Here is a 14,692-nt window from a genome sequence, read left to right as displayed (position 1 = left end):
ATAGAACCAACACAGTATCCAGCAGATACTGGCCCTGGCATGACCCTCTATGGAATGACAGAGATTAGGTGGTTACCATTTCCCCAGCGGCTCAGCTGGTAAAGAATCTGGCTGCAATGCAGGAGACATAGGAGACCTGGGTTCTATCCCTTGGTCAGAAAGATCCCCTGGAGAAGGAAATGGCAACCCACTCCAGTATTTCTTGTCTGAAAAATCCCATGGACAGAGGAGACTGGTGGGCTCCAGTCCCTCCCAAAGAGTTGGAGACGACTGAGCATGCACACATGCACTGCAGCCTTAGGAAAGTGAAAGAAAGTGAAATCGCTCAGTCGTGTCTGACTCTTTGCGACCCTGTGGACTGTAGCCCACCAGGCCCCTGCACTGCAGTCTTAGAAAAGTGAAAGAAAGTGAAATCACTCAGTCGTGTCCGACTCTGCGTCCCCGTTTACTGTAGCCCACCAGGCTCCTCTGTCCATGGGATTCTCCAGGCAAGAATACTGGAGTGGGTCACCATTTCCTTCTCCAGGGGATTTTCCCGACCCAGGGATCGAACCCTGGTCTCCCACATTCCAGGCAGACGCTTTAACCTCTGAGCCACCATACCCAAATCAGTGACTCAGGGATTAAAGAACCTTTTACAGTCAGCTAATGCTGAGATCCTAGAGCCAGGTTGAAGAAATCAGCCTGGCAACAATGTCAATTGAAGGAGAGTGGTTCAGTGCTAAAGAATTTGCCTGCCAATGCAGGAGGCATGGGTTCGATCCCTGGGTCTGGAAGATCTCCTGGAGAAGGAAATGGCAACCCACTCCAGTATTCTTGCCTGGGAAATCCCATGGATGGAGGGGTCTGGTGGGAAGTACATGGGGTTGCAAAGAGTTGGGCACAACTTAGCAACTAGAACAGCAGCTATAATTTACCAGAATTCCTGTTAAAGCCAAAGATTCTCAAGGTTGATAGAGACACAGCTTTACAAATTAAAAAAAAAAAAGGATGACATTGAACCCACTATGTGAAGTGTATAAGATATGTATATCTAGAAAGATAAACTTCTAAAACAAGCCATGTTTTATGCAGAAACAATTAGTTTATAGGCCTTCAAGGCTGACAGATTTGTCAGGCTCAGTTCCCAGTTCCTCTACTTCCTAGCTGTGTGCACCTTTTTATTTTTTGCTTTTAAAAAATATATTTTAATTGGAGGCTAATTGCTTTACAATATTGTAGTGGTTTTTGTCATACATTCACATGAATCAGCCACGAGTGTACATGTATTCCCCATCCTGAACCTCCTGCCACCTCCCTCCCCATCCCATCCTTCAGGGTCATCCCAGCGCTGAGCTCCCTGTCTCATGCATCGAACCTGGACTGGTGATCTGTTTCACATGTGATAATATACATGTTTCAATGCTATTCTCTCAAATCACCCCACCTTCGCCTTCCCCTACCAAGTCCAAAAGACTGTTCTTTACATCTGTGTCTCTTTTGCTGTCTCGCATATAGGGTCATCGTTACCATCTTTCTAAATTCCTTATATATGTGTTAGTATACTGTGTTGGTGTTTTTCTTTCTTTCTGTATAACAGGCTCTGGTTTCACCCACCTCATTAGAACTGATTCAAATGCATTCTTTTTAATAGGTGAGTAATATTCCATTGTGTACATGTACCACTGCTTTCTTATATGTACCACGGCTTTCTTATCCATTCATCTCCCGGTGGACACCTAGGTTGCTTCCATGTCCTCACCATTGTAAACAGTGCTGTGATGAACACTGGGGTTGTGTGTACTTTTTTAGATTTGGTTCTCACAGTGATTGGCATGTGATTAGACTTGGTCCTTTGGGAATCTTGGCCTGGACTGGGGGTTCAGAGAGCATCCTCTGGCGCCCTCTAGCTGCTGTCTTGCTCACAGGACAGGAATGTGTGGTGGCAATGGGGACATGCCCACACTCCTTAGAGACCACACTCCTTGTACCTGGAGCTCCAGAATTTCCTCCATTTACATCCTTGCTTCCAAAACCTAGAAGAGAATCTTCATCCACCCACCCAAGGACACTGTTCACAAAAGGGAGCCTGTTTGGGGGACGTGATCGGGGGTGAGGGGAGGTGGAACATGTGGATGGAGCTTGGGCATGTGCAGGAGTGAGAAGGGAGGAGGGTGGGCCATGGAGTGGTGATGGGGCTCTATTTATGCTCTTGTCCCAGATCCCTCAAATATTTGGGGAACTCTTGATAATAACTGTGCTATGTTAGCCACATGATGTATTCTAAGATTTCTGGTATGATGTCTGGAACACACACAACACTCTTCATAAGGTAGGCTGTCATTACTAACTACTGCTATTTCATCATCATGAGCTAAATAAGTGATGTAATGTATACTGGAAGTTCAGTCGTACCCACTCAAGTGAGAGCAGATGTGGCTTCCTTCAGCAGGGTCGTGTCAATGATGTGCTAATGAGCTCAAGAGGTTTCATCTGGGAGACATGCCAGTGGCCACCAGAGAAAGGAGTCTGCAGATGCTTCAAGAAAACCCAGTTGACAAACTGAAACATTTGTATGAGACTGGGTGGCAGGGAAGGCAATGCACTATTTCCACTGAGGCTTCTAACAGGCCTCAGGTAACTCTTATTGCTACTTAGTTGCTCGGTCGTGTCCACCTCTTTTGAGACCCCATGGACTGCAGCCCACCAGACTCCTCTGGCCATGGGATTTCCCAGGCAAGAATACTGGAATGGGTTGCCATTTCATTCTCCAGGGGATCTTCTCCACCCAGGGATCAAACATGAGTCTCCTGCTTGGCAGGTGGATTCTTTACCACTGAGCCACCTGGGAAGCCTCCAGGTAACTCTGTGCTGTGCTAAGTTGCTCAGTCGTGTCTGACTCTCCATGACACTATGGACTATAGCCTGGCAGGCTCCTCGGTCCAGGGGGATTCTCCAGGCCAGAATACTGGAGTGGGTTGCCATGGTCTCTTCCAGGGGATCTTTCCAACCCAGGGATTGAACTTGGGTCTCCTGCTTCGCAGGCAGATTGTTTACCTTCAGAACCACCAGGGAAGCACCAGAGAAGGTAACTTCAATGGCTCTTAAATGAACAATTTCATTTTTGGAAAAAAAACAGGGTTATGTTAGATCCATTCATGTGTTTTGACATTTGAGTCAAATGTGTTTTGATATATAAGTTTATTCAACTATGATATTCTAAAGAACTTTAAAGGGTTTTTTTTTCTGATTTAAATAAGACCTGTGTTTTTAAAAATGAGTTTTGCACTTCTTTTTAAAGAAAAGAAAAAAAAAGGGCTTGTATATAACTGTGAACTTGGTATTCGAATATTTGTGCTAAAAGGCTCATTGGCTCAGTCCCTCCCTTAATCTCCTATATATTTTAGACTGGGGTGTTGGCTGATCCTACAAAGAGATGTAACAAAGCATGTCTTGCCGCACCCAGGACCAAATGTCTCATTCCATTGACCCATCCATCTTCTAAAATGCAAGGAAGTGGTGGGGAATCTCATTATTTTTCTTCACACAAAAAAATGTTGTTTTTCACCTTTTCTTTCATTTTTGTTCTCTTTCTCAGGCCATCTCCCCTGTCTCTTTCCTTTAGCTGTTAGAGGTAAGCTCTGAGACCTTCACAGGGTGGTGCTCTAACTCCACCCCTCCCTGCACGAAGGTCTCCCTGCTGCCATCCTACACCAGCCTGCCGATCTCTGGGCCATTTTTTACCTCGCTTCAAGTTTTTCCAGGTCACCAAGAAGCAGACAGGACTGGAGGCTATCAGAACCAGGTAGAGGACTGAGTGTGAGATGCTGCCATCTCTGTCTCTGAACATCCTCATTGGTGACCTTGTGTGGGAGAGCCATTGCTTTCCAAAATAAACTGGAATCGTTTGCAATAAAGTCAGAATCCCTTACTGTTTTGCACATTTCCAGGGCTCTATTTATCCACATCAGTTCAGTTCAGTAGCTCAGTCATGTCCGACTCTTTGAGTCCTCATGGACTGCAGCACGCCAGGCCTCCCTGTCCATCACCAACTCCCGGAGCTTCCTCAAACTCATGTCCATCGAGTCGGTGATGCCATCCAACCATCTCATCCTCTGTCGTCCCCTTCTCCTTCTGCTTTCAATCTTTCCCAACATCAGAGTCTTTTCCAATGAGTCAGCTCTTTGCATCAGGTGGCCAAAGTATTGAAGCTTCAGCTTCAACATCAGTCCTTCCAATGAATATTTAGGACTGATTTCTTTAGGATTAACTGGTTGGACCTCCTTGCAGTCCAAGGGACTCTCAAGAGTCTTCTCCAACACCACAGTTCAAAAGCATCAATTCTTCAGCTCTCAGCTTTCTTAATAGTCCAACTCTCACATCCATACATGACTACTATTCATCCATATAAGTAATTAGTAATTAATCATGAGGATTAGAGAAGCATGACATGGCCCTTATCCTTATGCCTTGTTGAAGACACTAAACCAAGACAAAAAGACATCATGTGAGAAAGGCAGTGCCTCATTGCTAAGTTGGGTCGTCATGAAGTGGATATAGATGTTCAGAGAAGGAAGAGACAAGTAAAAGCTGGTTGTATGAGGAGCTATCCTGGGAAGAGGGACCTAGACTGCCTTGAAGATTAGGTGGGATTTGATAAGCTTCCAAGAAGGGAAGGTGTTCCGTATCGGGAACAGATTCCTTCCATTGGCCCAGATCATCAGACATCTTGAATTTAGATGAAAAGATAGGGGGGAAAAAACTCCCTTCTGCACTTCCAAGTTTTAAAACAAATTTCAGTGTGTGTTGTGTCTATTCCTACTGTTTCTCCACTTAGCCCAAAAAGAGTTCAATAAAATAATGAGAGTGAGGATACTGCTTTTGATTTGTTCTTTGCATATCAATTTTCCTTTTCCATACCACTTCAAAGACCTCCAGAGCACTTTAAGAGAAAGGATACAGTTATAATGTAGTGAAGACTAAAAAGTTAAATAGAAAACTTCATTGGTGATACAGAAATGAGAAAAGGAGAAAAATTCTACTGTTAGCCAAACCAGGCCTAAATCACACACACCAGCACATACACCCGTAAGTCTTGTCACAGGTGATGGTGCCCTTGGCTTCTGTAGTCTACCAACCGCACTGAGGTGGGTTTAGAACAGGGGCCAGTCAAGGAACTCACAGTAACGTGTTCTTGGGAGGATTTTGCTGACTGTAGGCCTGTTTCACTGCAGATTCCCTCCTGAGAGTGCAGCTACGACCCCTCACTCATACCTGTGGTCTTGCTTCAATATTAAGTATTGGAGCTTCAGTTTCAGCATTAGTCCTTCCAATGATCATTCAGGGTTGATTTCCTTTAGGATTGATTCATTTGATCTCCTTGCTGTTCCAAAGATTACACAAGCAGTAAGTGCAGGAGTATGAATGGATGGATGGAGTCACTGCTTCCTGAATGTGTTCTTCAGAAATAGTGCCTATTCAATAATTTCATGTGTCTGTGAGTACTGTGAAAGAAAAAACTGCTTTAGAAGACGCAATGTCAAAGCAAGGCATGGGCTAGCCAGGGAGGTGGTCACTGGTAGTTTTGTTTGCAAGGGCTTGCTCCTCCACCAGCCAATGATGCAGGCCCTGAAAGAGCTACTCACCCCCTACCTGACTCAGTTCAGGTCCCTGATGCTCTAAAATCAGAAGCTGACTATACAAGTAAAAGGGCTTGTGTGCAGTCTCTGACTCAATCTTTCCTATGACATTGGAGTCAGCAGGTAAGGCCAGGTCTCTCAGCAATCTCCTGAACTAATGTAGTTGTGGGGTCCCTGTATCCATGAATTCTACATCCATGAATTTAAGCAATCACAGAAAGTAACCGGAAACAAAAATATTCAGAAAGTTTCAAAAATCAAAACTTGAATTTGCCACGCTGGCAACTATTTACATATCATTTACATACTAATACTGTGTAAATACAATGTAAATGATATGTAAAGTTTCAAACTTCCCTGATAGTCTCTTGGGTAAACAATCTGCCTGCAATGCAGGAGACACAGATGTGGGTTCAATACCTGGGTTGGGAAGATTCCCTGGAGAAGAAAATGGCAACCCATTCCAGTATTCTTGTCTGGGAAATCCCATGGACAGAAGAGCCTTGTGGGCTATAGACGGAAGGGTTGCAGAGTCAGACACAATTGAAAATTAAGCGCAGCACACAGCATTTACATTGTAGTAGGGATTATTAGTAACCTAGAGATGATTTAAAGTATATTGGAGGATTGCGTAGTTATATGCAAATACTGCACCATTTTATATAAGGGACTTGAGCATCCATAGATTTCGATATCCGTGGGGATTCTGTAACCAATCCCCCTTGGATACCGAACAATGGCTACACTTTATTTCTAAGTGTTTTGTTTGATCTCTAAAATCAAACTCTAAAATGTCTTAATATACTTGTTTGCCTCAGAATTCTGTTAGTGATGCCTACCACCAGTTTTGCAAGAGGTCTGGATGAACTTTACAGTACCACATGACACAGGCTGAAAGTTGTGTCAAAGTTGATTGGAGCCAGCCTATAACCACCTATGTATGTATATGTGTTTAGTTGTTCAGTCATGTCTGACTCTTTTCGACCCCATGGGCAATGGCCCATGGACTATAGCCCTCCAGGCTCCTCTGTCCATGGGATTTTGCAGGCAAGGATCTGGAGAGGGTTACCATTTCCTCATTCAGGGGATCTTTCCGACCCAGGGATCAAACCTGCGTTTCCTGCATTTGCAAGGGTATTCTTTACCACTGAGCCATCCGGGTAGCAAGACAGCAGTACTGAACGACTATGAAAAGGACATCGAGGATGTTCACATTTTCTCTAATTTTTTTTAGAAAATAGCTAATTTACTTCACTCTCCCCCCTTTCTATGAAATCCATATATATATATATATATATATATATACATATATATATAGCACAATGAGGTAAAACTGATGGAGTGATGACTACTATTTATTGAGCTTCTTTTATAAGAAGCATCCCATTTATTCCTCACAAGAACATACAAGTGGGAAAACTAAGGCTTATGAGGATAAATAACTTGCTCAAGTTCACACAGCCACTAGGTGGTCAAGCCAGAAACCAAGTCCACGGACCTCAAGGCCTACATTGGTAACCATTAAGATATTCCACCTAGAAACCTAATAGTGTCTTAAAGAATCAGAACTGAAGGAAGCAGGGAACTCCTCTTGACCAATACCTCTAATTTTACAGAGAAAGAAGCTTGTGGCATTCCAAGGTGTGTTAGATAAAATGCTAGTTTCTAAATCCTTAAATTCACTAGGTTGAAACAAAACAAAACCTCCAAGTTAAAATTATCTTCAATGAGACATATCACCTGGGTTTTCCTTAAAAAAACAAAAACAAAAACAGAGCTCGTAATTCACTGGTCACTCAACAGAGGACAACACACTAAGCGTGGTTTAACTAAGCCAGCAGCAAAACCACAAGTCTCCTGCATGTTTGGTATTGGCAAGAGCCACAGCCGTTTAATAATATGTGTATTTTCATACTTATAATTCATAGCATATGTTCCTTCAGCAAGACGGAATCTTATTTTAAAAGATTCTTTATTACTTAAGGGTCTGTTCAGGGCTTTATTATTTTTAAACAGCTTCATTGAGATATAATTCACATAAATATTTGCCCATTTAACGTGTGTTATTCAGTGGTTTTAGTATATTCACAGTTACGTGCAACTGTCGCCACAGTCAATTTTAGAAAATGCTCATTCCACAGTGAAAAGTCCTGAACCCTCTAGTTATTGTTCCTTTATTGACCTATCCCCCAGTCCTAAACAACCATGAATATACTTACTGTCTCTAGATTTGCCTATTCTGGGTGTTTCATACAAATGAATCCTATAATAGACGTGACCAGCTTCTTTCACTCGACATGTTTTCAAGGTTCATCCATGATGTAATATGTATCAGGACTTCATTCCTTTTTACAGCCAAAGAATATCCCATTGTTACATTTCATTTATGCAGTCATCCACTGATAAACATTTGGGTTGTTTTCACCTCTGGCTATTGTGAATAGTGCTGCTGTGAACATTCATGAATAGGTTTTTGTTGGAACATTTCTTTTCAATTCTTTTAAGTATATATGTCAGAGTGGAATTGCTGAGTCATATGATAACTCAGTTTAAGTATTTGAGGAACTACCAAACTGTTTTCCCATAGTGGCTGCATCTTTTTACATTACTTTACATTAGAACTTTACATTACTTACAAGTATTTACATTAATTTACATTACAGAGATTTATGAAAGTTCTAATCTCTCCACATCCTTACTAGCACTTGCTATTTTCTGTTTTATTTTTCTCTAAAATTAATATAACCACCCTAGTGGATTGTTGTTGTTGTTCAGTCACCCAGTCGAGTCCAACGCTTTGTGACCCTATGGACTGCAGCTCCCCAGGCCTTCCTGTCCATCACCATTTCCCAGAGTTTGCCCAAGTTCATGTTCATTGCATCGGCGATGCTGTCCAGCCATCCTAGTGGGTATTAAGTGCTATCTCACTGTGGTTTTTATCTGAATTTCCCTAATGACTAATAATGGGCTTCTGTGGTGGCTCAGTGGCACAGAACACCCTGCTAATGCAAGAGATGCGAGTTTGATCCCTGGGTCGGGAAGATCCCCTGGAGAAGGAAATGGTAACCCACTCCAGTATTCTTGCCTGGGAAATCCCCTGGATAGAGGAGCCCAGAGGGCTATAGTCCATGGGGTCACAAAAGAGTTGGACACGACTTAGAGAGTAAACAACAACCAACAATGACTAATATGCTGAGCATCTTTTCAGTAGCTTCTTGACCATTTATATATCTTCTTCATAAAAATATAATATAAGTACTTTGCCCATTTTAATTGTCTTGTCTATTATCTTTGGTTGTTAAGAGTTGTTTTTTTTTTTAATACTCTGAATACTAGACTCTAACCAGATAAAAAGTTTATAAATATTTGGTAAATATTTTCCCTCATTCAAGAGTCTGTCTTTTCACTTTCTCTTTTAAAAAATGTTAATTGGAGGATAATTACTTTACAATGTGTTGATTTCTGCCATACATCAACATGAATCAGCCAAAGGTATACATGTATTTTTCACTTTCTTGATGGCATTCTTTGATTCACACGTGCATGCTAAGTCACTTCAGTTGTGTCTGACTCTTGGTGACCCCATGGGCTGTAACCCTCTCCTCTGTCCATGGGATTCTCTAGGCAAGAATACTGGAGTGGGTTTCCATGCCCTCCTCCAGGGGATCTTCCTGACCCAGGGACTGAACCTGTGTCTCTTGTGTCTCTTGCATTGGCAGGTAGTTCATTACCACTAGCACCACCTGGGAAGCGTAAAATGTTTTAATTTTGATGACGTCCCATTTACTATTTTTATTGTTGTTAGCCTGTGCTTTTGGTGTCATTTTTAAGAGGTCATTGCCTAATAAAAGATCATGAATATGTATGTTTCTATTTTCTTCCAAGGGTTTTATAGTTTGAGTTCTTTGATTTATTTTGAATTAATTTTTATCTGTGGTATGAAATGGGGGTCTAACTTTATTATCTTGCATTTGGATATCCGGTAGTCCTAGCACTATTTGTTGAAAAGCTATTCTTTCCCCATTGAGTGGTCTTAGCACCCTTGTCAAAAATCAGTTGAACGTAAACATATATTTCTGGACTCCCAAGCCTATTCCTGTCATCACCATGCCTGCCTTATGCCAGCACCCCGCCATGTTGTTTACTGCTGCTTTGTGGTAAGCTTTGGAACTGTGAAGTATGAGCCCTCCTAGTTTGCTCTTCTTTTTTCAAGATTGTTTTGGCTGTTCTGGGTCCCTTGCAAATTCCATATGAATTTTAAAATGAGCTTTTCAATTTCTATAAAGAATTTAACTGGGACAGAGCACTATTTTTGCTCATGTAAATTTGTAAAAAGAATTAGCATGCTGGGTGAGCAACTCTACTCTAGTGGAAAGAAATCCCAGAGGTGTGTAGGATAACACATTGTCTTACTTCACTCTGCATAGCTGAGTATTCCATAATTGGATTTTGATAAAAGTTCATATTGTAGTCCAGGATAATGCAGTCCTCTCTGGCAGTCCTTTTGTGTCCCAGCCACAACTGGTTCCATATCTTCTCCTGTGTATGGATTTAATAGTTTTCATTATGTTTCTTTTCTCTCTCCCTCATACTGTGGGTTGTAGGGGCAGAGACAGTGTTTCTACCTCCTTCCCGTGATGTGAATGGGAACTTCATAAATACTGCTGCCATCAGGAAGTAAGCAGATGTTCAAAACACTCGATTTCAGGGCCAGGTAAGATGCCAAGGGTCACCATTTATTAAAATTCAGTTATTCTTTAAGATGAACAAGCATTACTTATGTGCCAGTAACACGATTTGTATATATAGTGCGTTTCTCTGTGGATCATAAGAAAAGCACAGCCTAGTACAAATCGATGGCCCGTCTCAGAGAGCCCACTCGGGCATCCATGGCCCCCCAGTCGTGGTAGCGCCTGTAATCCCCCGGCCGCAGCAGGTACTGCCGCCCCCGGTAGTTGGGCATCTCGTAGAGGACCCAGCAGCCCTCCAGCACGTGGAGGGAGTGGAGCTCACTGAGCCGGAAGCGGTCGAGGATGCAGGAGCAGTCTTCCGTGAGCTCGGACACCAGGCCTCCATAGTCATCTCTCTCGTACAGCCTTATCCTGTGAGAGCTGGTCTGTTGTGACAATAAACCAAAGATGAAAAATAAGTGTAGGCATCCTGGATGTCAGTAAAAGTGACCCAGCCATCCTGCAGCTTCATGAAGCATGGTTTTCAAACCATCCTGTCACATATGTATCCTCTCCTTACATTGTTGGTTTAACAAATTGTTGTTGTTGTTTAGTCGCTAAGTCATGTCTGACTCTTTGCAACCCCATGGACTGTAGGCTGCCAGGCTCCTCTATCCGTGGGATTTTCCAGGCCAGAATACTGGAGTGGGTTACCATTTCCTTCTTCAGGGGGGGTATTAAGATAAAACTTACCTGACAAGTAATCTCTCATATGGAAGAAATAAACATTGAAATAAAGTCAACAAAAGGAATTCCTTGAAAGCAAAACAAAAAACAACTATTGTAACTATATTTAGTTGAGTTTACAGAGAAGATTTAACTCCCTTTTCCATTATGACTGTGTATCCCTGAATCTTATCAAGCATGTTTTTAAGTCACGTTTGCACTCACCATTGACAACAATTCACATTTACTCCTAATCCACATGTCTGACATTTTGCCAAGTCGCTTGTACCTTTTGAGTTTCTGGCCTCAAAGAAGTTCCTATCTTGTACCTCTTTTTGCATCTGCAAATTTCTCTAGCCAAATTTTGGTTTCACTTCCTGAATCTGCTTGCCACGACACATAATTTGGTGATTCAGAATGTCCAAATACAAGCTACACATGATTAATAGACATTAAGCAGGACTTTGGTGAGGACTACATCTCATGAAATCTTAATGAATGATTTTTCTGACCCTTGTAAGAAACTAGTTGATAATATCTGCTAAATACAGGGAGCCACTTACAAGCAGGCATATTGTTGCAGTTTCTAGATCTGTATGTCATAGAGAAAGTATTGAAAATAATCGCTAATACAGTCAGAATATGTTATACCTATGTTGTTCTCCCATAGTCTGTCAGTATTTTTATCGTTAAGAAATAATGATACACTGATAGATTTTTTTTTTAACTGAAATTGTGATTTTTATTTAGAAATTAGGAATCAGCTGCTGCTAAGTCGCTTCAGTCGTGTCCGATCCTGTGCAACCCCATAGACGGCAGCCCACCAGGCTCCCTGGTCCCTGGGATTCTACAGGCAAGAACACTGGAGTGGGTTGCCATTTCCTTCTCCAATGCCTGAAAGTGAAAGCGAAGCCACTCAGTCGTGTCTGACTCGCAGCGACCCCAGCAACTGCAGCCTACGGGACTCCTATGTCCATGGGATTTTCCAGGCAAGAGTACTGGAGTGGGTTGCCATTGCCTTCTCCATTTTAATGCTGCTGCTGCTGCTGCTAAGTCGCTTCAATCATGTCCAACTCTGTGCGACCCCATAGAGGGCACCCCACCAGGCTCTCCTGTCCCTGGGATTCTCCAGGCAAGAGCACTGGAGTGGGTTGCCATTTCCTTCTCCAATGTATGAAAGTGAAAAGTGAAAGTGAAGCTGCTCAGTCATGTCCGACTCTCAGTGACCCCATGCAGCCTACCAGACTCGTCTGTCCATGGGATTTTCCAGGCAAGAGTACTGGAGTGGGGTGCCATTGCCTTCTCCATTTTAACGCTAAATGAGTTTAAATATTTCCGTATGAGAGCATAGTAAAAAGGCATCTATTTTTTTTTTCCAGTGCTTGAGAGTTGGGCTTTGTTATTTTGCTGTGAACACTAGTCCTGAGTTGAAACAAACTGACTTTTATAAACAGGAATTTATGGCCCTGGATCAGTGATGCTGTCACACCAGTCGGGTTGAAGCAAGACTCACGTAAGGAATAGCGCGGCAGGAGCGGATGGAGTCGTTGAGGCCCATCCACTGCTGGTAGTCGGGGTAGTCGCCGCGCCGCAGGAAGTACTGGTGGCCCTGGAAGTTGGGGCGCTCATACAGCATCCAGCAGCCGCTGTCCACGCGGATGGAGTTGCAGCGGCTGATGTAGGGCTGCAGGTTGGAGTGGTCGCTGCTGCACTCATAGCGGCGGCCCTGGAAGCCCCGGTCCTCGTAGAAGGTGATCTGCATGCAGGCGGAACATAACGGGACAGCAGGAAGTCAGCTGGGAGATACCTCCCCCCTCCACAAACACACACATCGACACGCAGCAGGCATGGTATGGCACCTCAGCTAGCTCACCTTCCCCATGGGTGTTGACAGCGGGTGATCGGCGTCCAGTCTGATGGGGACAAACGTGGCAGCTGGTATATATAGCAGGACGGCTGCTGCGTTGGCAAGAACAACACAAAAGGGGCCTGGGGGTAGCATGTGAGGGGATTTCCGTGTCCTCTCTCTCCCTTTTTTTTTCATTTGGGATCATGGGGCAGGGGGCTCTCATTTTCTCTGGCCTTTTCAGGTTGTCCTCACTCGTGCCAGTGAAAGGAATTGAAGTCAGCAGAGCCATTGTGACCTTGGAGACAAAGAATGCACTTCTCAGCCTATGCAGGGCTCTAGAAATACATTACGTGCCCAGGATTTTGTACAGTTTGCCTATGGAAACTGCTGAGAGGAGGTTGGTGGTTCCCCCTGGGGTGACGCGTGACAGTCCTATGAGTTCCAGAAGGACTTGACGTGCTAAGGGCAACCAAAAAAATTCCTCTAACTGAAAAGCAATTATACTTCCTAACTTGCGTGCTAAGTTGCTTCAGTTGCGTCCGACTCTCAGTGACCCCGTGGACTGTAGCCTGCCAGGTTCCTCTGTCCGTGGGGTTCTCCAGGCAAGAACACTGGAGTGGGCTGCCATGCTCTCTTCCAGTGTATCTTCCAGACCTAGAGATTGAACCCCCGTCTCTACTGCTAACACAACCTGGGAAACCCGCATTTCCTAAATCACCTTGTCAGTATTATGTGGTTTCGATAAAAATATTTCGCATATGTTTATGCAGGGAAGAAACAATTAGTGCATGTAGAAGGCTGAGTGTTAATCATAGCTATCGATGAATGGCAAGGTTATACGTCTTAATTTTATGTTTTTATTTCTCCTTTTTGTTGTTTTCGGTTTCTGTAACTTTCCATTATGTACATATATCTTTAATGAGGTGAAAAAATAAAATAAACCTGTAAATGTTTAACTTTGAGGTGCTAGTGAAAGGCAGCAATTTTGTCAATAGCCACATTTTGTCTTGAGTTTTAACATCTCCCTTTGGGCTTAAATGACAGAGGTCTCCTGAGACTCTCTGAGACACTCCAAGAGCAGGAACATATCCAGGATCCTCTCATTCCCCTCTCCCCTCAACCCATCTTCTAGGGATGCTTTTTATTTTCAAAACTAGTATCATGATTTGCCTGAGTTTCCCCTCCCTGAAGCACCACTGTTTCATAGGAAGACCCCAGGCAACTGTTTGAGAACCTTTTTCCCTTGCTGCCAACGTACTGCTTTAGAAATACTCTTCAGATATACTGGGGCAGAATATGACTCAATCCCCCATGCTTTGTCGTCCCATACATATGCAGAAGGATGAAATCAAACATGGGTCCTGGTTCTCAACCTGTGGAAGGGACTCTAAAAGGACATCCACTACAGCTGGCACTATGTCCAGAAGGCCATTTGTGAAAGTCTTCAGGCAGCATGCAGAGCAAAGGTGCAGATGTTAAGAGGAAAGGCATCAATAGCTACAAAGAAAAATGTTCCCTTGCATGTGGCAGAGCTAGACCCCCACCAAAAAAAAGCTGGGCAGAGTCCCGTGAAGTTCAACAGTGTACACAAGGGCCAGAGGACAGACCTAATGCAGCAGGTCTTCTGGTCAACCTTAGTTACAGCCGTAATTGAACCAGTGTGGAAAAGGCTGCCTTGGTCTTTCCGGCCACAATGCCACATTGAAATACACCACCACTTTGAGCAAAAGTCAACAAACCACATGCCAGTTTTGGCACATGTTAAAGAAAACTGTTCTGTGTTAACAAAACCTTACGATGGCATAACTTATACTCACGTTCATTTGGTC

At 43.3% G+C, this 14,692-nt stretch overlaps 1 protein-coding gene across 1 annotated transcript; it reads right to left on the bottom strand.

The window, feature by feature from the left end:
• Positions 10,334 to 12,896, bottom strand: LOC102189444 (gamma-crystallin A). The gene is made up of 3 exons (XM_018038469.1): positions 12,888 to 12,896; positions 12,528 to 12,770; positions 10,334 to 10,734 (listed from the first exon to the last, which is right to left on the bottom strand). Exons 1-3 carry the CDS (start codon positions 12,894 to 12,896, stop codon positions 10,462 to 10,464), a joined length of 525 nt encoding a protein of 174 aa, XP_017893958.1. The 3' UTR covers positions 10,334 to 10,461.

This window comes from Capra hircus, chromosome 2, assembly GCF_001704415.2.
Source record: "Capra hircus breed San Clemente chromosome 2, ASM170441v1, whole genome shotgun sequence".
Taxonomy (NCBI): Eukaryota; Metazoa; Chordata; class Mammalia; order Artiodactyla; family Bovidae; genus Capra; species Capra hircus.
The sequence above is the reverse complement of the archived record's forward strand: the minus strand, read 5'-3'. Positions and strand labels throughout refer to the sequence as shown.

Coding starts and splice junctions, on each gene's coding strand:
- LOC102189444 (XM_018038469.1), bottom strand. Junction 10,735..12,527: donor CCTGCCGCGCTATTCCTTAC/GTGAGTCTTGCT, acceptor TTGTCACAACAG/ACCAGCTCTCACAGGATAAG.